We start from the raw sequence: 27,182 nt of genomic DNA, 5'->3' as shown, positions 1-27,182 counted from the left end.
TCGTACTGAATCAATGCATTTTCACCTCTCTGTCTCGAAGTAATTTCCGAAAAACTCTCTATCTCGAAGGCCAAATCCAATGATAGTAAAAAAAAAAAAGAAAACACGGGAATTCCTTTTCTCTCTTCCGTGCAAAAATATTGTTTTTCTGGAGGTGAAAGAAACTGATAAGAAAGGATTATTCGCATTGCATTCGTGGATCTTGTCGGCGGATACTATGATTGACAAGGAGTGGAATGTGGATGGCTTGTTCAGCATGGCAAAAAAGTCAACCAACGGACAATACAAAATTGCTTCAAGAAAGCTGCTGGTTTGGAATCATTCATCTCATTGATGAAGGATCAGAGATCTGCTGGCTCACTGTAATTTCAACGATTTCTAGAAAAATGTTGAAAATGAAATTTCACAAAAAATGGGGCATTACTAAAAATCACTTGAAGCTACAGATATTCCATTTTCCGATTTTGTGGAAATGGGCAAGAGTTTACTACAAACTTGCAGCACCTTAACTGATACCGGAATTATTGCTGACTCAGGTAACGAAAATACAGCAGAAGGTGCTCCAGAAGAATTTGGAAAAAGTAACAATGAAAAATGATTAAATACATGTTATAAAAACGCTGCACCATTTTCTGGAGCAAACTGAGAAGATAGGGCCAGAAATATTTACAGCTTTTTTGCTAAGTATAGATGGAACTGAAAAGGCTCAAAGAACAAAAAATATGCATTAATCTAAGCTTGCGGATTATTTTGAATGAGGGATTTGAATAGAATTAAATTGAACCACACGCAAACAATTTGAACGTATTTTGATATATTTGCATAAATTGTGATTGAGCATTGATTGTGCACTTAGCCAAGAATTTCATTAGTATTTAGTTAAAATATAGTACGGTTTTTTTCAGTTTTTATCAATCGAATTTAACTAATCGAATTAGTTTTCCTTACTAAATAACTCCATTTCTCGAAAACTCTCTTTCTCGAAATTTTTTTCGGTCCCGTCAATTTCAAGATAGAGAGGTTTGACCGTATGTTAAAAATATTTCATTGTAGTGAGCGTATCTAGTTGATCTCAGAATTGATGAAAGGGGTCATTCAAGTATTACGCCAGCATCGGGGGGGGGGGGGGTTGAAGGTTGCTTACGTAATCAAACACCCTTTTTGAAGACATGAATTATTCTAAGCTGCTGTGACGAAATTTTGCTGACAAGGGGGGGGGGGGTCAGTGTTTTGCTGACGGTGGGGGGAGGGGGTCAAGAATGGCTAAAAATCTGCTTACGTAATACTTGAATGGCCCCAAAGGTCGTTTTGAATTGTTAGGTTTGTGTATGGAGTCATTCAAGTATTACGTCAGCATCGGGTGGGGTTTCGGATTTGCTGACTTTTGATGACAGGGGGGGGGAAGGGGTTTGAAGGTTGCTTACGTCATCAACCGCCCCTTTTTGAAGATACGAAATATTCTGAGCTGCTGACGAAATTTTGCTGACGGAAGGGGGGGAGAGGGTCAAAAATGGCTGAAAATCTGCTTACGTAATACTTGAATGGCCCCTATCCTGTATAACCTCTGATTACATTTATCGAGTAATTTCATTAAATATTGTAGAAAATAAAAAAACTCCCGCCTCGAAGTGTTAAATATAAAAAAAATTTTCAGATGACAACATCCTTCAAGTCACCAAAAAATTTAATTATTATCATTCATTTTTTTTTATATAAAATTGAACCCGAAAGTCACAAAATAATGAATCACGACTTTTTACATCAAAAAATTTTCTGTACTAAAATCCCCCCCCCCCCCCCCCCCGTCATTATTCTTTTTGCTTTCATTCCGATGGAGAGAGAGAGAGAGAAAAGAATGCGAGCGAGAGAGAGAGAGTCAATTTCATTGGCCCCTCCCTCTAAAGTCATGACAAAACGTCTTTGGCCCAACCTTCATTCGCAAACTCTTGTTCTTCGGAGAGAACGGGGGGCGCCACCTGTCGAAACCAGAAGTTGTTGAATCGGGAGCAAGCAGCAGCAGCAGCAGCAAATAACACGAGGGCGGTCGGGACCACACACACAGTCAACACAAGAAACAACTTTTCCAACCAATTCCACCCATTTCACTTGGAGGAGAAGAGAAAAAAATAAAAAGAAACACGTATTATATTATTATTATTTTTGAATATAAAAATATTTTGCCTTCTCTTCTCGGGGTGCTCGGCCAAATAGGCCACAAGAAACTGTTTTCAAAATAATATCATTATTATTCATTATTAGAACTCTTTCGCAAACCACGACACAGGAGATAATGATAATTCCACAGACACGTAAATGGAAAAGACATCAACAGCCAGATAATCGCCGCGTATAATGTAATTTCTCTTACACACTTTTCTTTGGGAACTTTTTTCCCCAAGAATTATCTAATTCCAGATGTGTTTGTTAATCGGAATTATTATACACTAGAAGGACTATTGACATGGTGTGCGTGGGACTTGGAAAACTCGGCGCGTGTCGTATAATTTACGCCGTAATTACCGGGACCCGTGTCCCACGGAGCTGATAGGATCGGATCGCAGCATTATCGCGAACCATTGTCGAACGGTTTTCTTTATAGCCCGTCGAGCCCACATGGTGGCCCCGGTTTCCCGTAACCAGGCCATGGTGGACACCGAGTACCTGGCTATACACAACGGATCGGAATTATCCAGACCGCGGGGGCAGGTGTCCCCTCTGTCGGCGAGGGCGAGGGACTTCTCCATCGACTCCCTGATATCCAGGTCCCAATCTGGTTGCAGTTCGTCTTTCAGCGACGACAGCTGCAACGAGAGTTGCTGTTCCGAGGAGATTCTGTTGGACTCGTCGCCGGCGCCCGCGGAATCGCTGTCGCCCTTGGGTAAGTTTGCTTCTCTTTTTTTTTAAACCGTGATTATTATGTTTGTACGCGGAGCCGCTCTCGGGGGGGGGGGGGGGTGTGCGGCAGTCGCGATCACACTGGGCCCCCGCACATCACTGTAATGGAATTGAAATATATATATATATATATATATATTGTATCAATTAAATTTTTTTTATAGTAGGTAAATCAAGGTGTCTGAGCTTCAAAACTGAGAAAATAAAAAATTTATAAATGTTTTACGGAAACGTATTCGATGGGGGGGGGGGGCCCACCACCCGGGGGTCAATTATTTACATTTTAGTTCCTCGTTGTAGGACAAAGGGACCCACAGCTCCGAATCAAACAGGAGCCTCAAGTTATTCAATCGATCATCAATTCTTAAATCATTTCTTTTGTTAATCATGAATTTTTATTAATTCTGGAATTATTCTTTTCATTAATTCTGGAATTATTCTTTTCATTAATTCTGGAATTATTAAGGAATTATTCCTTTCATTAATTCTGGAATTATTAAGGAATTATTCCTTTCATTAATTCTGAAATTATTAAGGAATTATTCCTTTCATCAATTCTAGAATTATTTGTTTCATGAATAGGGCCTACTGAAAATTTTCATAGATGCTAATATATATTATTTTTTAATTCATGAATCCCAATTTTCATTAGTTTTGGAATTCGTTTTTTCATAATTTTTTTCCCCGTTTTAAATTTTCATTTCACATCGGAATTTTTATCAATTTTTGTGTTTAATACGATTTACATTCAAATTGTATATTTATATTTTTTTTTTGTATGGATATTTTCCAGCATTTCTGTATATTCTATAATGATGTATAAACTTTTGCATGCCCAATTCCCCCCAAAACTGTCAAGACATCCCTGGCCCCGCAATTATTTTCACACCTGGCCCCCGCGACTTTTAAGGGCGAATCTGGTTGTACAGTGGAGCTTGGATAATTCGAATGAGGTTAATTCGAATTCTTGGATAATTGGAATGTCATATGCAAAATGTGTCTTTCTCAGAACTCCCGGAAAATTCTCGTAAGTTTCAGTCGTCCTATATATACAGTCGAATCCCGTTATAACAAACTCCAAGAGACCGTAAAAATCACTTCGTTATTACGGAATTTTGTTATAAAGGAATTCCAGGCCATTTTAAAATGTCCTTATGTAAACTTATCTGGGGGATCACAGAAAAGTGTTCGTTAAAACGAGATTTCCGCTATAACGGCATTCGTTAAAACGGGATTCGACTGTATTGTGTATTGCCTGTTTACTGATCTTTTCCAGAATATAGCATGTAGCCAGGGAAATTAACTGGGGGGAATTGCCCCGGGCGGAAAAATTTAAGGGGTGGAAATTTCAGGTGGGAACAAAGAACACCGTTATAAAATTATCAAATTTTAAAGTTGTGGGGGCAGTAAAAATCCCAGTTACGGCCTTGCGTGTAGCTCAAGGGTGCTCAACCCTTAGGAGCGTGCGGGGCAACTTCATTGGTTTGAAACGCATTGCGGGCCACTTGAACCCATTTTTTTGGTTGACGTTGAATTTTTTGAAATAAAAATTTCTAGAGAAAATGCGATAGAACTTTTTTTTTTAAATTTGTTTACAAATAAATTTAATTTTTTTATGACTTTTCAAAAATTAAATTTTCGGAAATTTTATCCTGATTTTTGACATGGGAATTCTTTTTTCCCCCTCCATGACCATGGAGAGCAGAAATAATTTTGTTTTAAATAAAAAAAGAAATACAGTCGAATTCCGTTATAACGAACTCCAAGAGACAGGAGAAATCACTTCGCTACAACGAAATTTCGTTATAAAGGAATTTCAGGTTTTTTTGCATTGTTCCTATGAAAACTTAACTGGTGGATTGATTAGAAAATGTTCGTTAAAACGAGATTTTCGCTATAACGGTATTCGTTAAAACGGGATTCGACTGTAGTTCTTTCTTGAATTTATTTTTGCCACGTGATACATGAGATTCCCCAAAAATCATAATTACCAAATTATTTCAATTAAATGAAGTTAATTAATTTAGATCAATTGAAAAGTTGATTAGTTGGAAATTCACGTCAATTACAAAAGAAAAAACCACGTGCTAAAATTAATACAGTCGAATATCGTTTTAACGAATGCTGTTATAGAGAAAATCTCGTTTTAACGAACACTTTTCCAATCCCCCAGATAAGTTTACATGGGAACAATGCGGTGACCTGGAATTCCTTTATAACGAAATTTCGTTGTAGAGAAGTGATTCCTCCGGTCTCTCGGAATTCGTTACAACGGAATTCGACTGTATCCAATTTTTCAAAACTTCCCAAACATGTTTTGTTCAAGTGACCAGTTATCGCATGCAAAAACATTGTGCGATTCGGAAATGAATTGGAGAGGCGGTGAGTTAAAAATGGGTTAAGTGATCCGTAAATGTGCTGCGGGTCGTTTAAGTGATCTGAATAAAATGTGCCGTGGGCAGCTCAAGTGCCTAGAATTGTACCCATGAGGAACTGCAATACGGGTCACTTAAATGATCTGTAAATAAATGTGCCGCTTAGTTCATTTTTGCAAAGTTAGGTTTGAGGTCACGGGCCACATTAGATGATTCCTATGTCCACATTAGGCCCGTGGGCCGTGGGATGAGAATGTATGATGTGACCAATATTTAAAAAACAATCGAACAAATTCTGAACTTTTTTTTTTGCTGCGGCTCCAAGCAAGGAGCAACGATTTCGTTACCAGTTGTACATATATACTGTCTTTGATCATTTCCGCGATCTGTTGTAGTTTTACCGGACCCTGGATGACTTCATTAGCACCTGCCAATTGGAAGGTGCATTTGCAGCTACTCGGGGAAAGCGAAAGTATGTGCGTGTGGGGTGACCAAATTCTCAAAAGACTGGATTGTTAAAAGCTGGAGTGGGGAGTGGCGTATAATCCCAGTAACTTTCCTGGTTTAAAATGTTGAAAAACGATTACTCTTAGAATTGTTAGAATTGATGAAAGAAATAATAAATAAATTCTAGAAAAATGAATGAGAGAAATAATTCTAGAAAAATGAATGAAATAATTCTAGAAAAATGAATGAGAGAAATAATTCTAGAAAAATGAATGAAATAATTCTAGAAAAATGAATGAGAGAAATAATTCTAGAAAAATGAATGAAATAATTCTAGAAAAATGAATGAAATAATTCTAGAAAAATGAATGAGGGAAATAATTCTAGAAAAATGAATGAGGGAAATAATTCTAGAAAAATGAATGAAATAATTCTAGAAAAATGAATGAGAGAAATAATTCTAGAAAAATGAATGAGAGAAATAATTCTAGAAAAATGAATGAGAGAAATAATTCTAGAAAAATGAATGAAATAATTCTAGAAAAATGAATGAGAGAAATAATTCTAGAAAAATGAATGAGAGAAATAATTCTAGAAAAATGAATGAAATAATTCTAGAAAAATGAATGAGAGAAATAATTCTAGAAAAATGAATGAAATAATTCTAGAAAAATGAATGAGAGAAATAATTCTAGAAAAATGAATGAGAGAAATAATTCTAGAAAAATGAATGAAATAATTCTAGAAAAATGAATGAGAGAAATAATTCTAGCAAAATGAATGAGAGAAATAATTCTAGCAAAATGAATGAAATAATTCTAGAAAAATGAATGAGAGAAATAATTCTAGAAAAATGAATGAGAGAAATAATTCTAGAAAAATGAATGAGAGAAATAATTCTAGAAAAATGAATGAGAGAAATAATTCTAGAAAAATGAATGAGAGAAATAATTGTAGCAAAATGAATGAAATAATTCTAGAAAAATGAATGAGAGAAATAATTCTAGAAAAATGAATGAGAGAAATAATTCTAGAAAAATGAATGAGAGAAATAATTCTAGAAAAATGAATGAGAGAAATAATTCTAGAAAAATGAATGAGAGAAATAATTCTAGAAAAATGAATGAGAGAAATAATTCTAGCAAAATGAATGAAATAATTCTAGAAAAATGAATGAAATAATTCCAGAAAAATGAATGAAATAATTCTAGAAAAATGAATGAAATAATTCTAGAAAAATAAATGAAATAATTCTAGAAAAATGAATGAAATAATTCTGGAAAAATGAATGAAATAATTCTGGAAACATGAAAAACACAATTCACTTGATAAATGAAGTCAGAATAAATGAGAGAAATAATTCCAAAATTGATGAAAATTCAGACATAAGAGACTGAAACAAATAATTTCACATTTTTGGAAACAAATAATTTCACATTTTTGGAAACAAATAATTTCACACTTTTTGGAAACAAATAATTTCACACTTTTTGAAACAAATATTTCCCGAGTACGAATTAAGTATCTATCCTCAGTGGCTTAAGAGAGCACCATATAACTTCCCACAAGTATAGGGCTGGCAGGACTCTAGCACGGAAGGGCCTCCAGGGGCAAATCTCATTGGGTTTTTTTTACATAATAAATTCACTACAGAGGAGGCCCCAACCAAAGATCTCAGTCTTGGGGGGGGGGGGTGGATCCTGGCTCCAAAATGAGAGGAGCGTGATGAGCACGAAATGCTCGCTGGGAAAAGAAAATTTAAGGATAGTTCATGTTCTATTCCTACATGTGAAATGTGCTCTCTCCGACTTCTTTTTTTTCCAGATAGCACCACATTGTCTTTTATTTCACCAGCTAAGACCCGTTTCTCTGCATACAGGATTTGAATACCCGGATTTGAATTCCTCGACTTAATGTTTGACCAGCTGGGACAAGCACACATTTTGGCTATCCCCCATGCTCCCATGTAATTTTGAAAGAGATATTAAAGGCTGAAATTTGCGATTCCTCTGGTCCGCGCGCACCATGCTCGCCCTGCCCTCCTCCCTAGTTGGGACCCTGTCGGTGACATCCGTATTCTGTAAAGGGACCGTTCAAGTCAGCAATATTTCATCCATTTTTGACCCCCATCCCCTTTCAGCAAAATTTCGTCATCTCTGCCCCTTACCTCCTATCACGTATTGATGGGATCAGAGACTATACATGGGAAGGGGGGGGACATAGCAGGGCCCCAGCCCCCCCCCCCCCCCAACGATCAAAAAATCATTTTTTTAAATGCAAAAAATATCTTTTTTAAATTAAAATTGCGAAAGAAAATACCTTTGTATGTTATTATAATCAATTTCTGTTAACTTCAGTGCCATTTGAGAAGGGCTAAGAACATAAAATTTCTCTTTAAAAAATATATTGTGACCAACCCTCTAAGCCACAAATGCTAAATTTATGGCCCACGGGCCAAATGTGGCCCTCTGGGTTATCTGATATGGTCTGCCACCTCAAACCCTAATTTTGTGAAAATGAACTATAAACGGCACATTTTTACAGATAGCTTACGTGACCCATGGCACAATTCCAGGGTGGTCCGAGGCACATTTTCAGATGACTCAAGTATTCGGGCATTGATTCATAATTGGAATAGCCGAAGAAATTCTCGAAGACGAGTGAAGTTGCCAATTTACAGACAAAAAAATGTCGAAAATGTTGTAAGCGACAACTCCGGGTTGTGGTGTGGCAGGGAATTACCTCTATCAGGGTTTTAATAAATGGTATAGCTTACTTAAACTTAGCCTGACTTACCCCCCCCCCCCCCACCGTTTGCTATGAACCCTGTATAATGGCTGTATCTTCGACTGAGAATGCAGAAAATAGTCTTATAACTGAAAGATACGTATAAGTGAAAGATCACTGTATATTTTTCAAGGGTTATTTCTGGATTTCTATCATTTCGCTATAGGAAGCAAACATCAACAACGTTCTTAAAGAGCTATTTTGAAATGGTCTGCTGGTCCGATTAATCGATTAATCGGGTCGGTTAATCGATTCGATTAAAATTTTTATTAAAAGAGTTTGTGAATTGACTTGATTTTTTTTTTTTTTTTTTTTTTTTTTTTTAAAACCGATTAGATGTCTTATAAAAATCATGTTTTCTGCAGAACATTTTTGGACAAGTGACCGTATTTAAAAGTACAGTCGAATCCCATTTTAACGAATACCGTTATAGCGAAAATCTCGTTTTAACGAACACTTTTCTAATCCCCCAAATACGTTTACATAGGAACAATGCTAATTAACCTGGAATTCGTTCATAACGAAATTTCGTGTTAACGAAGTGATTCCTTCGGTCTCTTGGCGTTCGTTATAACGGGATTCGACTGTATTTTAAATCAATATTTTGATCAAATTAGATTCAACGGATTCACAGTTTCAAATTGAGTTTGAAGACAAGGGAAGGGAATTTTAGGAGAACAAAATTTTCATTGTTTCCACTATGAAAAGTACATTTTCCGTATTCTTGAAAGCATCAGCTCCTCACAAGTACCATTCGAGAGAAGTTTCTAGTTAAGCAGGCAACAGTATAATCGAAAGTACAGTCGAATTTCATTTTAACGAATACCGTCATAGCGAAAATCTCGTTTTAACGAATACCGTCATAGCGAAAATCTCGTTTTAACGAACATTTTCTCTAACCCCCCAGATAAGTCTTCATAGGGACATTTTTAAATAACCTCGAATTCCTTTGTAACGAAATTTCTACGGTCTCTTGGAGTTCGTTATAACGGGATTCAACTATAGTTTAAAAATCGGTGAACAATGACCAAAAATAACCGATTTCTTTAAAAAAAAAACAAGATCCAAGTGTAGAAATTACAGGTTTTGGCAATTATGTTCAGCATATATGAAATTGCTTGAAGCTGGCAGCCTTAACCTATTCCTATATTTGTTTACATATATATATCGAATAGGTGACTAAAATGAATAAAATATATTTTTATAGCATCTATTAATAATTATATGGTCGCAAAAAATATTCGATTAATCGATTAAAAAATTTTGATTAAACCAGTTAAAAATTGTAATCGATTCCCAGACCTAATAAGAAAGTTTAGCGGCTTTTTACCACGTGTTTAACCTTTTAAGGGAGAGTGAAAGCTGTATGTCATGCCTTTTAAAAATTAATCCTTCCTCTCTGTCTGGCCTACAGTTTTGTATTCACCGCACGGAGATCGGCGAGATGTATGTTCGGCCCTGGAACAAGAGACTGTATACGCCATGTATGTGTATAGGCCTATACACACCCGCCTCCCATCTTGTAGAATTGTAGATGATATCTCTTCATTCTGAGCCGCCTCATTTTATCACCCGAATCTTTTCGACAGTAGTCCACGCATAAATTGCAGTGAGAAATGACAAATGGCACATTGTCAGCTATCCGTTGTCGTGTCAAATGAGCGGCAATTTTCAATGGGAAATGATTTTGTTCCAACTCCGTCAAACACGTTCCACAAACAAATTGGAATACAGTCAACCCCTCCCCGGTTTACGAACTTGATACGTTCCTGTTTGAGCGTGCAGACGAATCTTCTCGTTCAGATTTGCGACAGGTTTACGAGTTGTTCTGCAGAATGATTTATCGAGTTTCAGGGCCCGTTTACATGCGTTAAGGGATTTATTAGTTAACAACTAAATTTTAAGTTGTCAAGTACAGGGTGGGCAGAAAGTTCGTAGAAACTTTAAAAATTCATAAAAACCGGAAAAATAACCGAAATAAAAAACGGTTTGCAGGGTTAGCATCGCTAAGTCACGAGAATTTTTTTAAGACGGGGAGAAAAATAACTAAAAACAGCCGGTAGGTAGCGCTGACGTACACAAGTCAAAGAAAAGATACGCAAATAACGAACAGATAGCTTCCAAATCGTTTATTACAGCAGTATGTGTTCCACGTGACCACCATCACAGAGGAGGCTAACACATTGCAGGCGAGTCACAAATCCAGCAACGGCAGAGTGCAGCAGGTCCACATGCACGGTTTACATCGGTGAACTGATTGTGGATTAGGAGTGCAAGTACTTATAACCGTCTCTCTCCTTCGTATATTTTCACCGAAGTCGCTCGTACCAGCACCACCTATCGGCTGTTATTGAATATTTTTTTTTTACTGTCAAAAAAATTCCCGTGCCCTAGCGCTGCAAACCGTTTTATGTTTCGGTTATTTTCCAATTTTTATTCATATTTAGTTTCTACGCACTTTTCGCCCACCCTGTACTTTAAAATGCATGCAGACGTTTACACGCCGTTAGTTGGTAAGTGATTAAGCGATTAACGGTCGTATTCACCAACACAGTTTTAACTACAATCGCAGGTTAAAGGATCAGCTATCGACACGGATTGGTTAAAATCCTCAATTTATCCGTGTTGATCGCTAATCCTTTAACCTGCTATTGTAGTTTAAACTCTGCCGGTGATATTGGTTGTTTAATAAAGACGATTCTATTTTTTCCCCCGTTAAAAGTGCACCTATGCGCATGCGCCATTGGGCCTCCCACGAAAATCATCCGATCATTTCACTAAATCCACTTAACGCTACTAAACCACACATGCATCTCGTCCATATTCCTCTGCGGAACTTATAACGAATTAGTACATGTTGGAATGTGTGCGCATGTGTAACGAACCTGATGCGAAGTTTGTTTTTGTGTAATGCTTGTTCTGTGTAGTGCTTCCATCTGCCATCAGTTTTTCTAACTATGAGTGAAGTGTAATGATTGAATAATTGTATCGTTAACTTAACGTGTAGACACTTTTTTTGAGAGCTTTCCAATTTGAAATTTATTCAATTACTAAATCACTTAACCCATTTTTCACTGACGTTGCATTTGCGCAACGCTTCGTTTTCAAATACGTACTTTTCATTCACATTTTTTGTATGAAATAAATATTTTCGGAAACTAAAAGGTCTAATGAGTGTCATAGGATTTTTTAAAATTTGTTAACAATGAAATTTGATTTTTCAAAAATGAAATTTTCAGAAATTTTCTATTTGAAAAAAAAAAAAATTGTTTTTCCAGACGATGAACACAGAAGTAAATTTTCTAGGAATAGAAGAAAGTAATTTTTTTTTTTGTCGCATGGTGCAAGAAGTTTCCCAAAATTATAATTATTAATTATTTTGATTAAACTAAGATAATTCATTTTAATTTATTAAAAAGTTAATTAATTGGAAATTTACATACATTTTTTTAGAAAGAAAAACATGCGAAATTGATGTCCAATTTTTTGAAACTTCGAAAATATGTTAATATTTAAGTAACCAGTCAACATATAAAAAAATTGGGCGATTTGGTCACGAATTGTAAGGACGGTCGAAAACGGGTCAACTAGTGTAAACGGGCCTTCAGCGCCACCTGCCGGTGATGTTCCTACTACACAGTAGAGAACCTCATCTAACAAATACTCCCCGTTAATGGACACTTTTCTGATCCCCAGTCCCGTGGCAGCGCTGTAACTAGGATTTTTACCGCCCGGGGAGAACATTACTTTGCCGCCGCCCACATCTAGTTCCGGCTCTGGAATAGGGCTTTAATGTATTTCACTCCCCATTAGCGGACAGTGAAATCAGGCAAACTCTAATTTATTAATTGTCGGTCATAAACTAACTTTATTAAGAGAATGGGAATTTATCAACTTTAGACAAGAATTATTCAACTTTATGAGAATTTATCATATTCAACTAAGATTATGTTCAATCCGAAGCTCGTGTAAATGAATATGATAAATCGTCAATTAATTACTTAATTAACTGAACATATAACTATGGTCTACACCATAATTTCCCAAACTTTTCGTTCCATCGCCCCCTTCTTCAGAAATTTTTTTCTCTCATCGCCCCCCAACTCAACCGAACCCATAGGATCCCATGTTAAATCCGTAACTTCTATCGCCCCACTGAACCATTCCATCGCCCACCACGGGGCGATATTGCCCACTTTGGGAAACACTGGTCTACACACACACGCACACACAGGATGGTGAATTCGAATGGCAATGTGTTGGTTTTGTTTGTTGATACGTGTGTATGAAGCCAACATTACAAGACTAATAACGTTGTTACGAATGTTTTTATCTTCTTCACACTTATTTAATTTATGTTGTAAAATATGTTTTTAGTGCAGGGGTAAAACATAATTAATTGGTTTGATGAAGAGAAAAAGGTTGTACATTTGCCGATATTTATCAGATTTTCCAACTTCATTTGGGAACTATGCGTAATCACCGGTAAAAGTGATAAATGTAATGAAATGTAATCATACTTTCTTTATATCGAGACGACTGGTGATTATGCATAACCACCAGTGTATCACTTTTGCGCGCGCACGCACACATACATAGTAGCATATATATTTTAATATTAAAATGTGTAAGGAAACAATTGTATAGCAATAAAGCCAAATGTCGTATAAATATCGTATATGAAAGTCGTACAAAACGAGATTCCACTGTATATCGTACCTTCCCATTAGCGGACATTACTCTCTGTTAACGGACAAAATTTTTGGTCCCATGGGTGTCCGTCCGTAAACCGGGATAAATATGTAACCTGAATCATTTTCTATTTTTCGTAAACCTATTTGTTCGCAAACCGAGACGTTCGTAAACCGAGAGCTGGCTGTAAATACAGTACTTGAATTTTTCGCAGTTGTGTTTCTCGACAGTTTAGAACAGAAATCAATTTCAGGAAGACAGTGAATTTGTGATAAGTCGAACTTAGGTAACTCGAATATCTGCTGAAGTCGAAGTTTTCTCTCGACGTTAGAACCTTCACAATATTATTTTAGTGTTGTCCTTAAAACTCGAGAAGTTTTCGCCCTCCTCACTTGTAGTAGTTAGTTCGATTGTAGTTAGTTCCTCACTTTTTTAAATTTTAATCGGTTTTTCGTCGGCAGCTGTACACTCGAGATATCGAGATCTGACTGTATTTATTTTACGAATTAAGAACGTTTTGTTCAATCTAGTGAAATAATAATTTACCAATGCTTTAGAGCCGATTCTAAATGACTGAACGCGAACACGATCATCATCCAACGAAGACTCGAACCAAAACCCGACCTGATTGATGTTGGTATGCTAACCCACACGGCTTAAACTTGAACTACCAGACAGATACCCACGTTGATATTCCTTACAGAACCTCTAACGTAAAGGGTATCTGTTGGAAAAGTATAGCAACACCCTCCCCAGCCCAAGAAATCTATCCACCCCACCTGATCAAACATGAGAACACTTTTTCACATTATATGGGGGTAAAAAAAATGAATATATTTAATAAACACAAAATAATGTAAAAATTAAACATTTGTGGAAGTACAAGTCACAGAGAAAAAAAAGAGAAAATGGGGGGGGGGGGCAACAGAAATGCAAATATATGGTAAACGCACAAGAAATGCAAAGATTAAGCATCTATGGTAAGTACAATTCACGTCACAGTCCGAGAGAACGAAAATTCCAGCGATTTGAGGGTGTCAGCTGATCTGGTCATCGATCTAGTCCTCATGGTGAAGACAGGCTCAACCCACAGGGCTGCCGAGTGTCCAGAGAATTTCATTTAGTTTTATGCAGCTGGTTTCAAGTCTTTCTAGTATTCAAGAGTTCTGCAGTTTTATCTCACAACACACACCAAGTTCTTTTACTTCATATTTTAGTTCTTCGGTCTTTTTGCTCCAAAAAATACCAAGTTTCTTGGATTGTTTTATTTGCAATTTCCAAAAAGAGTCTTTCAGTCCTATTTTTTCCTAATATTTTATTTCGATTCCATTTTGTAGCTGCATTTTTCAAGCTACATTGATTATCAAATTTCGAATCCGTTCGTTCATAAGAAATAATTATATCGATTTGATTAGTAATACAGGAAAACAGCCTTCGCTATAAACGACATGCTATCAACACTGCAATTTGGTTATTAACAATTAGAGCCCGGAAGTTCAGGAAAAATGCTATAAATGCCTTTTTCTTGCTTATTTTCAAACTTTTTTGGTAAAAATTCCTTTTTTGAAATTTTCGTGCCATAAATGCCTATTTCAACGTAGTTTTAAGTTCATTAGTGAATTTCAGAGGCCATAATCTGTAAAACTTGAATATTTTGAGCATTGAGAACTTCAAAAGAATTGATTTTTTTTTTTAATTTTCCAACACTCAATATTGATTATCCTCTCAGAAAGCCCCCCCCCCCCCCTCCTTCCAGACCCATTTAGACGCAACCAAGTGACCTGAGAGATCGGTGTTGGCTTCAACTTTAACTTTGCGGATGGTGTTAGACGTGAATGATTTTGTTTCAGATGGACGCAGAACGTGTTAGAAAAGAAGAGGAAAATTAGAAATTTTTGTTTCTCCACATGCTTCACATAAAGGCATCGGACTGCCGTTGTATGTGTATAGCGGACCGATGATTGTCCCAAAACGGTTGTTGATGTCAGGCCAGCACAAGGCGGGGTAGGAGCAGACAGGGCTCTGGGGTTCATGTTGTTTTGTGTGATTTTTTTTTTCCACCATAAATACACTGCAAAGAACCATGGCTATTTATTAAACATACAACATACATATTTAGTATTCGATAAAATTGACAAGAGTCGATCTCAGTGGTGTGTGACAGTTACGGCCACACAGGGCCTCACGCTGGAAGGAATTCCGCATACGTGGTAATATGATATATATATATATATATATATATATATATATATATGTTTCAACTACAGAAATGATAATGATTATTCCAAATATAATACAACAAATAAACGAGAATTATTTGTAACTCGAAGGGGAGCCCCACAGATCATTTTCTCTACCGACTCCGTGTCTGGTAATGGTGGCCCTGGAATTAACCTAATCCAGAGGGTCTAGCAACATTTTATTTTGGACTTGAAATCAACTGAATTTGGATAATAATGCAGTAATTATAAACTATAATTAAAACAATAGATACAAATACAAATACAAATACAACGCCACAACAGGCAAAATGCCCAACGAGGTGGCTGATAAAAAGATGCCCATAAAAATATGGTTGTCATATGTTTCAAAAATACAGCAACCCAATTAAAAATGCAATTAACACAAATTACAAACAATATATACACATGATAAAATATTATACAATGCCCATAAAGAATACTTATGGTTGTCTTATTCTAAGAATGGATAGCTACTCGATTTACCCCAATAGGACGGATTAAGTGCAACCGATTTTTCATCTAGTAATTTTTGGACCCTCAAATCCTTTGTTTTTAATTATTTTTGCTTCCTTCCAGAAATTGTAACACTTTCGGGTCTAAGCCCGGGCTTGACTCGGGATGCCGTTTTTGTTCAAGGGAACTAAGGGAACTCAAGGGAATTTTACTTTTAACTCTAGTAGATATAAAATGGCTGAATATATATGTGTTCGCAATGTTTTTAAACATAATCTATAAATCTTCTAGTTCCAAAAATGTTAAAAAATGATGTTTTCTTATGCGGAACTTTTTTTGAAACTCTAAAACATACTTTTTCAAATTATTAATTAATATATGTAAAGGTACTAATAATTAATAATAATTCAAAAATTATTTTTCATTAATTATTAATTATTAGTACCTTTAAATAATTGCTGTATTATGGAAGAAAAGTGTTTGAAATTTCTAGCTAAAAAAACTGTTAAGATGTATATATTCTAAATGTTTAAAAAAAAACATCATGAAAAGTGCCAAAAAACCCTCAGTCCACAGGGACAAACATAGTCGAAATAGCTCAGACCCGAAAGTGTTAAATGCCTTTTTTTAGTGCCTATTTTAGGCATTTACGGTGCCTTTTGGCCTGCCTATTTCGACCACTTACAGTGCCTTAACTTCCGGGCTTGATAATAATCAGTCGATATATTGACGTGTTTCGTAACAATAATAATGATGGATTTCTGACGAAAATATCTCCAAGATCACGTAAAGGAAATTAATAAAAATTAATCGAAATCGCACTCTAAACAAAACAAAAGGACAGGAAACGTCTATCCATTGAAAAATAATGGACTAAGATTTCGCAACAGAATATCTTTCAATTCATAAATTGCATTAATTTCCTGTAGTTTTTTTTTATTACGAGCTCTTTATTCAATTAAGGAAATTAGTAAGAGATTATAATGAGGTAAATTTGTAAAGGTGGCTTGAAAGAATATAATAATAACCAAAAAATATATTTCTAAATAAATTATTTTTCTGCTCCAATTTCTACGTTATTATTATATGACTCTCAAAACCAGATTTTTTTCTTTCTTTTAATACCCGTTCAATGTAATTTCATTGAACGATCCGTGATCGATCGATATCGATCGACGAACCATTTATCGCACGCGCACTCAGATTACGCGTGAAGGCTTATGTAATTGATTACGTGAAAATAAAAATTGAATAAATCGCTGTGTAATTTTATCGGGAAAAGGGAGGGAGGAAACGATATCTGTTATCAATTTCCATATTCAGTGTAATATATATTATACAAGCAATGTATCTGTTTGGAAACAGAATTATCGCGAGATAATTGGAAGATGAATTATCGGTATTCAATTGTTTTTATGTTCCCGTTACGTGATAACTAATCGATCAGAGAGAGAAAAAGGAGTAGTTTCCGATCATTTTTCTACTGATTTGTTGAATCATTAAAACGGAAGAATGATCATAACAGGAAGAGATCAGTGCATTTTTGAGGGGGAAGTGTTTCCCAAAATGTGAGTCTCGAGGTCGAGATTTTCACACAAAAAAATTTCCGCCAATATTAGGCATTTTTCCCGAGAAGAATGCCAAGTATTTTCGGAATTTTTAGTAGAAACTATTACTACAGGTTGTATTGATCTTTTACCCGCCATGAAGTGATTCGAAAGGAAGGGTTAAATGACCAATTAATTATCATTTCAATTACTTAAAGGATTTTCGAGAGATTAAGAGATATCCTACTTATAGATATCTTTAATTACGTGTTAAAAATATTCGCTCGGTTAATCTCTTTAATCCTTATAATCACGATGTTCCGGATTATCGGAGCAATTATCGGCTAATTGTTGTTTTATCGCTTACATTATACTTCATGGTTAATTTCTTCAATTTATATCTACCGTCGAAAGAAGAGACTTTTCGGCTCTCTCTACGACTGTACATGTACTAACTATTAGGTCGTCCCGAGTTCTGAGCGTTTTTCCTAGCTGTATGTTCCAGCTGGTGCTGTGTGTGTTACCTCCTTATTATATTAAAATCAACATTTTATGGCAATGCAGGGAAGTTGAAAATCTGCGGAGATGTGTTTTGTTTGAATTTTATTTTAATTGGTGCGTTTTTTGAATATTTCAACAGAGTTAGCAGAGAGCTTATTACGGTGTTTATGTGTTTATATATCAAGTTTCAATATGGGTTGCCAAGAGTTGCATTCATCAGACACTCGATTTTATTATCGATTCTTTTCACGACATAGCAAAAATCACTGAACGCCCTATGAAATGAAATATATTTTATAATGAGGTAGGCTTATTTCCACCATATGTGCAAAGTAAGGTATACGGGAAAGCATTCCATCAAAGAAATCAACTTTACAAAATATCTGGGCTTGTCAATGCTAAAGACATAAGAAGCTTTTAAGAAAGCGAGATATCTCGTCAGTGCCGCTGAGATCGTTAATCCCTGATAAAAATGTACAAATCGATGTTGCTGAAGCTCGTATAAGTATTTACAAGAATATATATGTAGCCATCGTAGGGATCCAGGTTTGAACCCCGTTGGTGCGAAGTGTTGGCGGTCCTTTGCAGTTTTCTATCAGCCCTTCAACATGATATTTACATAACATGAAAATTCAAGCATTCGTCATTTTCACTTCAAAATATGAATGCCAGATGGCAGAACACGAAAAAACACAACTCTGACAACATAAATACGTTAGGGGGAGAGACCACACACATGCAAAATTCAAAACACACATTTCGGCACGTACCCATTCGTCAGGAATTTCGCAGAAGAATATGTTCGAGATGCATGTACGGTAAAGTGGTAGTTTCCTGTAGTAGTCTTATATTAGAGTACAGTATCATAAGCTTATAAGAAGATTGTGCTTTACGCGAAAATACAAAATTCTGTGGTTTCGCGAATTTTCTTACCCGGTAATTTCGGCATAGAGGATGAGGATCGGAGTGGATGATCTACTGTAATACATGACCATTCCATAACAACGGAAGACGAAGCAATCTAAATTTGACCACTCAAAGTCGAAAAAGTTTCTTTTCTGAAAGTTGAAACATTTCATAAAAATTTCCCTACAAAGAGAGAGAGAGAGAGAAAATCTCTCTCCCAACGTAACACACACAGTACAACGATACCTCGGTTTACGAACTTTTCGGATAACGAAGGTTTTTTTTCCGTGATTTTTCTGCCCCGGCTAACGCACATTTTCGTGCACATGCTAGCCTAACACAGCCTCGCCACGTTTCGTGCTGAATTTTTGCGCCAATCATCATCAGAATTACTGTCACTTGAGTCCGATAGACTCATATGTCCACATCGGAATCCTTTTCCAGATGTAACTCCACTTCTCGTTCTGAAAGTTTCTAAACCATTTCATGTGAAATGAGGGATTGTCAATAGAAAATGCATTGCAAAAAAGAAAAAGAAGCCCACGTTCTCAGATCCCGTGTTCTTTCAGTGTAAGACTCTTTTCATCAAACTGAACAGACTGGACATTCTAGCAGCTTATCCTATAATGCTCTCTTATCTGCATGTACAGGGTGGGCAAAAAGTCCGCGTAGAAACTTTAAAAATTCATAAAAACCGGAAAAATAACCGAAATAAAAAACGGTTTGCAGGGTTAGCATCGCTAGGTTACTGGAATTTTTTAAAGACAGGGGGGGAAAAAAAAGGTGGCGCTGACATACACAAGTCAAAGAAAAGATCAGTTCCGACAGATTGGATGGACCGGATCGATACACCAGGGATTTCAAATACAGTCGAATCCCGTTTTAACGATTACAGTTATAGAGAAAATCTCGTTTTAACGAGCACTTTTTCTAATCCCCCAAATAAGTTTACATAGGAACATTATAAAGACCTGGAATTCCTTTATAACGAAATTTCATTTTAACGAAGGAATTTCTCCTGTCTCTTCGAGTTCGTTATAACGGGATTCGACTGTATCCCCATAACCTGCCGGTGTCAAATCTGGAGACCGAGGAGACCATGGGAATCTGCAACGTCTGCTAATGATTTCGTCTTCCTCGAACGTCTGTATCAGGAATGTTTTCACCGGACTGGCAGTGTGACTAGTTGCACCATCTTGCATAAACGTGACGGTAGAATGCGCATCTCTTTTACACAAACATGGCACGACCTTCTCGTCGCGCAGAAGCGTTAAATAACGCTGCGCGTTCAAAGTATGCAATGTGTTATCCCCTGTGATGGTGGTCATGTGCAACACATACTGCTGTAATAAACGATTTGGAAGCCATCTGTTCGTTATTTGCGTATCTTTTCTTTGACTTGTGTACGTCAGCGCTATCTACCGGCTGTTTTTAGTTATTTTTCTCCCTGTCTTAAAAAAATTCCCGTGACCTACCGATGCTAACCCTGCAAACCGTTTTTTATTTCGGTTATTTTTCCGGTTTTTATGAATTTTTAAAGTTTTAACGAACTTTCTGCCCACCCTGTACTTGACAACTTAAAATTTAGTTAACTAATAAATCCCTTAACGCGTGTAAACGGGCCCTGAAACTCGATAAATCATTCTGCAGAACAACTCGTAAACCTGTCGCAAATCTGAACGAGAAGATTCGTCTGCACGCTCAAACAGGAACGTATCAAGTTCGTAAACCGGGGAGGGGTTGACTGTATTCCAATTTGTTTGTGGAACGTGTTTGACGGAGTTGGAACAAAATCATTTCCCATTGAAAATTGCCGCTCATTTGACACGACAACGGATAGCTGACAATGTGCCATTTGTCATTTCTCACTGCAATTTATGCGTGGACTACTGTCGAAAAGATTCGGATGATAAAATGAGGCGGTTTTTATTAATTTTTAAAGTTTTTACGGACTTTTTGCCCTCCCTGTATCAGACACAGAAATGAATTGATCAAATCTGAAATGGACGGGGACACCTACGAACTCCAAGAGGGTTGTGTCAACACCAGCTGAAGGCGAGTTGTATACATAGTAATACAGTGCAAAATATAAAAGATCTTCAGTATCTAATCTTCCTGTAAATGCTCCTTTATCAGATTTTGAAGAATACTGAGCCTTCGATCAGTATTTGTATTTTTTTTTTTTTTTTTACTGTGCTTCTTATCTTAGTGTTTTTTAAAACTTATCTTCAAATTTTGGATCTGAAACGAATCAAACTAAGTTATTTTCCATAGAAACCTGTGGAAAATCGCGTTTCGGCTAAACGAACTTAATTCCGGAACGAATTATCTTCGTTAGCCGAGGTATCACTGTATGTGAAATGCAACGAAAACGACAAATATTTAAGGCTAAATTTTTCTTTAAAACAAATTCCAATTTCTTTCCGTCACAAAAAAAAAAATTCCACGAGAAATCTTGGGACCATATCACACCATCTCCAATTTTGACTCACTCCCTTTAAAACTCTTAATATATAAAATGTATGGTGTAATAAAGGGAGTGAGATATGATATTATATTTTCAAAATTAACATAGATAACATGAATTCTATGGGGACAATGTTTAAAACGACTAAAAAAACTGTCTCTCTCTTCTTTCTCCCTATCTTTCTCTCACTCTCTTCTTTCTCTCTCTCTCTTCTTTCTCTCTCTCTCTTCTTTCTCTCTCTCTCTCTCTTCTCTCTCTCTCTTCTTTCTCTCTCTTCTTTCTCTCTCTTCTCTCTCTCTCTCTCTCTCTCTTCTTTCTCTCTCTCTTCTTTCTCTCTCTCTCTCTTCTTTCTCTCTTTCTCTCTTCTTTCTCTCTCTCTCTTCTTTCTCTCTTTCTCTCTTCTTTCTCTCTCTCTCTCTTCTTTCTCTCTTTCTCTCTTCTTTCTCTCTTTCTCTCTTCTTTCTCTCTCTCTCTTCTTTCTCTCTCTCTCTTCTTTCTCTCTCTCTTCTCTCTCTCTCTTCTTTCTCTCTCTCTCTCTCTTCTTTCTCTCTCTCTCTTCTTTCTCTCTCTCTCTTCTTTCTCTCTCTCTTCTTTCTCTCTCTCTCTTCTTTCTCTCTCTCCCTCTTCTTTCTCTCTCTCTCTCTCTATCTTTCTCTCTCTCTCTCTCTTCTTTCTCTCTCTCTCTCTTCTTTCTCTCTCTCTTCTTTCTCTCTCTCTTCTTTCTCTCTCTCTCTCTTCTTTCTCTCTCTCTCTCTCTTCTTCCCTCTCTATCTCTCTCTCTCTTCTTTCTCTCTCTTTCTTCTTCCCTCTCTATCTCTCTCTCTCTTCTTTCTCTCTCTCTCTTCTTCCCTCTCTATCTCTCTCTCTCTTCTTTCTCTCTCTCTCTTCTTCCCTCTCTATCTCTCTCTCTCTTCTTTCTCTCTCTCTTCTTTCCTCTCTATCTTTCTCTCTCTCTCTCTCTCTCTTCTTTCTCTCTCTCTCTCTCTCTTCTTTCTCTCTCTCTCTCTCTTCTTTCTCTCTATCTTTCTCTCTCTCTCTATCTTTCTCTCTCTCTCTCTTCTTTCTCTCCATCTTTCTCTCTCTCTCTTCTTTCTCTCTCTCTCTCTTCCTTTTCTCTCTCTCTCTCTCTTTCCTCTTTCTCTCTCGCGAGGGGGGAAAAAACTCATTCCTCTCTCATGGAATGAAGGTGGAGTTTTCAAATATTTATTCCATGCGTAATGCATTAAATTCTAAATTTATAGTTGCGCTCAAAAAATTTACAAGAAAAACACTCAGAACGACACAATATTTCAATAATTTGATTCTATAAAAATCATTACTTAACGGAAGGAAAGTATCGATCCATATATATCTGTGCATAAAATGGACAAAGGTCACCAGACTGACCAGAAAGAGCTTTTTCCATGCGTGCGTTTGTGTGTATTCATCGTTCCAGTGGACGCTGGAGAATTTCCTTCAGTCGAGGCTATTTTTCCACGTCAAATCTATTCGAGAAATCGATATTTCAAGCTATTTGAGTGATGAAATCAGACCGAGTGCTTAAAATATAAGAGGTTTATTCCATTTTTATATGATGCATTTATTTATTGTTTTCTATCTTAGCCGGGTATATATACGGCAAATAAAGCTCCTTTTACGAATTCTTTCATCGCTTTGCTGAAGAAGTGGTTGTTTTTCGGATATATAAGACATAATATTTAAGAGGGGGGAAAGATAAGGGAGCAGAATAAAATAAATAAATAGACGATAGCTTATTTTCTCTTAAGATGGAAAAGTGCGAAGCTTAGATACCATCAATTTTTAAAAATAAATAAATAAATAGCAATAATATACTATAAGAGAGTGTTATATTGATATGATCCAGATCAGGTTCGGATATTCTCACTTCAACAATATTTTTCTTTTACATTATCATTATTCTATATCTTAATCTCTTAGAAGGGCCCTTCAATGGAAAATTTTAATCACCGGTGGAATATTCCTATTTTTGGGGAAATTGTTAGTTTTTCCTCGATAAAATACTTGATATACATAATAGATGGGATGCCATCTGCAAGGTGATTCAGAAAAGATGGGGAAAACTTTATAAGTAGATAGTACACACCATTACAAACAATTGTCATCAAATAATTCATGGTCTAACATGAAACGGCCTCTCCGCAAACGTTAAAACGGCATTCCTGTTGAAAGTTATCGAGAGAAAAAGAACACCATGCATGCAAATGTAACCTGGGGAAGAAGAAACAGTATGCAAATCTGTGTCGCAGTGAATAAAAAGCGCGGACGACACCCCCGTGAAGTTATTCCAGCGTGCAACCGCGCGTTCCAACAGTTGTAACGTACGGGATAATGGCGCACTTTAGTGATACTGACAAAGCAGACATGCATTTCATTTACGGAGCTTCAAACGGAAGTACCACAGAGGCAGCACGGATGTATGATGAGCGTTTTCTCCACATGCGGTTGCCCGATCCGAAAACATTTTCGCGCTTTCATCGGCAGCTGCGCGCAAACGAGATCCTTTCTTGCTTCCCGGTCTGATGCAGGTCGTACAAGGACTACCAGAGCAGCAGGTGCGGAAGACGAGATTTTGAAGATGGTGGCAGATCAGCCAACCACAAGTACACGAGCTGTATGCTGTAGCCTTGGTATTAGAAGGGCCCAACAATATATCCACGACATGGCGGGTGCTGAAGGGTGAGTGGTTGCACCCATACCATTTTCAATGAGTCCAAGCATTGAATGAAGAAGATTATGCTCGTCGCGTAGACCTCGCCCGCTAGCTCCTACAGCAGAGTGCAGTACGCAAAGATTTTCGGCGATCACCTAATAGGGCCGTATCTTCTGCCGGAACGCCTGGACGAGGGCAAATACCGGACGTTTCTGCAAGAGGTGCTGACAGACTTGCTGGAGGATGTTCCAACTCATGGAGCTCCAGCCCATTTCGGGCGAGAGGTGCGGCACTAACCAAACCAATGGATCGGGCGAGGTGGTCCTGTAGCTCGGCCACCACGATCTCCCGATCTGTCGTGTCTTGATTTCTTTTTGTGGGGACAGCTGAAGCACGGCCGACTAGACTAATTGTTTAGTGGGCTATGGCTGAAGAATCTGGTGTGTGAGACTCCTCTTGACTGTGAAGAGGACCTAATCGCAAGACTTTCGGCTGCTGCTGAGTAGGTTCGCGATTAGCTAGGAATATTCCAGAACGTTCGCCAATCCGTCCTTCGCTACTGTTCTTCTTGCATCACCGTTGGAGGTCGCTCTTTTGAGCAATTATTATGAATTATTCATTAAAACTGCGTTTTTAACGAATACGTTATTCTTGTTCCTCCTCATGTCCTCGGTTTTACTATGTTACGCCCTGTAGCACGTTTGCATTTCATTTCAGACCATGCATTCTCTGATGAAAATTTTTTGTTTTTGTGTGTACTACCACCTTTTAAAGTTTCAAGCATAATCAGGAATGAAATTGCTGAAGTAGTAAATATTGATAAATGATAATCTCAGGTAAAGTCCGATTTTATACGATCAGAACATCATCTGTAATGAAACTAAATTGACTTTTGACAGGCTACAGTATGCAGGGTGTCCCATCCAGACCGCCAAACTCTACTCAGCCAGATTCCTCGCTTGGAATATATGAAAAATGTCCAAAGAACTGTACCTGTACGACCCATACTTTTCGAGAAAAATGCGAAAGAAAAGTATGGCGTCATTTCCGGTGCAAGGGAAAAACTTTATTGGAAACATGAACGTCACATTATGCAAATACCAATGTTCATATGTTTAAAATAAAGTTTCCCCCCCCCCACTCTTGCACCGTATATGACGTCATACCTTTTTTTCGCATTTTTCTCCGAAACTATGGGTCGTACAGGTACAGTTCTTTGGGTATTTTTTATGTATTCCAAGCAAGGAATCTGGCGGTGCAGAGTTTGGGCGGTCTTGATGGTACACCCTGTATAAAGATGAAATCTCTTTGTCATTATTTTGGAAATGGAATTCCAAGACTTGTATGGTATATGCCAGTTTTCTGCAAAGAACATAATTTCATACTTCTATAGTTATTGCCAGTCAAAAAAAAGTTCGTTTGATAAGATTCTGTTTGGTGACGATTCTGCAACTCTCAATTAATGTCGATTTGGGAGGGGAGGTTATTTTTTTGGCACCAAAAACACGAGCACTTTATTTTTTTTCGATGGACCAAGATGTTATCAAAGCATTTAAAGCCCTTAAAAACCATCATTTTTTATTTTCACTAAACTCTGCAAATGAAAATCAAAAATCATGGTTTTTAAGGGCTTTAAATGTTTTCAGGATTCATTTCATGGATGTGCAGCGATTTCAAGGAACAGAATTTCTTTAAGGACCGGATTGCAGTCACAATTCAAGTGACATTGAAAGTCTAACTCATAGCGGAGTAACATAGTAGTACAATATACTCGTAGCAAGAAGGAAAAAGACACGTTTTCCCTAAGTTTTGTTCCCCATTAACTAAGGGGGCCATTCAAGTATTACGTAAGCAGATTTTCAGCCATTTTTGACCCCTCCCCCCCCCCCGTCAGCAAAATTTCGTCAGCAGCTTAGGGGTCATTTAAGTATTACGTCAGCATCGAGGGGGGGGGGTTTCGGATTTGCTGACTTTTGATGACAAGGGGGAGAGGGGGATTTGAAGGTTGCTTACGTCATCAACCACCCCTTTTTAAAGATATGAAATATTCTAAGCTGCTGACGAAATTTTGCTGACGGGGGGGGGGGGTCAAAAATGGCTGAAAATCTGCTTACGTAATACTTGAATGGCCCCTTAGAATATTTCATATCTTCAAAAAGGGGTGGGTGGTTGATGACGTAAGCAACTTTCAAACCCCCCCCCTCTCCCCCTTGTCATCAAAAGTCAGCAAATCCGAACCTCCCCCCCCCCTCCTTCGATGCTGACGTAATACATCAATGGCCCCCTAATATTTATATGTATACAACCCTACACTAAATTAAGGTTAACAGACGTATAACGGTCCCTTCTCGCGCATATATTTTATGTAACCAAAATATTGTACAGAATTATCTCGATGTAATTTTTCCCATTAATTATGCAGAGAAGCTGGTGGAGAGGACGACGAGCCCGGGGCAACTCATCCAGGCCGTCAGCCGGAAGACATCGGCATCCAATGGTGCATTGACGGACAGTGGTTCAAATGTAACGACTCCGGATGGCGACACGGTCGCTTCGCTGTCTCCGGATAGCGGGAAACTCTCGAAGAACAAGGACAAGTCGAACAACGCCGGAACCACGCAGAGTCCTCCGGATCCGAAACTGCAACCAAAGTGCACCTGCGAGGACCTCGTTAGGGTGGACGCCATTCTGGAAACGAAGGATTTGTGGGAGAAATTCCACGATTTGGGAACGGAGATGATCATCACGAAAACTGGGAGGTAAGAGAACTTACTTGCTTATTCGGTAATTTGCTGTAATTATACTTGCAGGTCCTAAAATTATACATTGCTCCCACCCACGAGAAACAGAGTTACAGCAGAGTAAAGCCGTCTTAATACACTGGTCTACCAGGGCACGGGCCCGTTGGAATGAGATCTGGTTGGTTAATATTTTCGAGAGACAGACATCCATTGTCAGGTGGGGGTGCCCCAGAAAAATAATTCTGATAGTGGGCCCCCATGATGGTCTTGTATGAAAATGTGTGGTGAGTGATATCAAAGGTTGAAGCGGTGCCATAGTCTTAAGACGGTCCTGCGACAGAGTTGGGTTCACCCGGACACGCCTTCTTGGTGTGCGAGTGCCTCTCCTTTGTAGATGGGGGCTATGGGGGTTCAAGACCGAGGATCCGAAGATGAACCTTATTATTTTATTCAAATT

At 37.5% G+C, this 27,182-nt stretch overlaps 1 protein-coding gene across 1 annotated transcript in view; it reads left to right on the top strand.

Moving 5' to 3' along the window:
- The first annotated feature begins 2,132 nt into the window (after window positions 1-2,132).
- LOC149068836 (uncharacterized) overlaps window positions 2,133-27,182 on the top strand; it is a 52,166-nt gene continuing 27,116 nt past the window's right edge. The window contains exons 1-2 of the mRNA XM_089251289.1: window positions 2,133-2,878; window positions 26,407-26,743. Coding sequence (XP_089107415.1) covers window positions 2,614-2,878; window positions 26,407-26,743 — 602 coding nt within the window. The 5' untranslated portion in view covers window positions 2,133-2,613. The remainder of the gene's footprint in view (window positions 2,879-26,406; window positions 26,744-27,182) is intronic.

Source organism: Pholcus phalangioides, unplaced genomic scaffold (assembly GCF_987345545.1).
Source record: "Pholcus phalangioides strain wild (caught in Gottingen) unplaced genomic scaffold, Ppha-v1.0 ptg000024l_1, whole genome shotgun sequence".
NCBI classification, from domain to species: domain Eukaryota; kingdom Metazoa; phylum Arthropoda; class Arachnida; order Araneae; family Pholcidae; genus Pholcus; species Pholcus phalangioides.
This window is presented reverse-complemented; position numbering and strand designations above follow the sequence as displayed.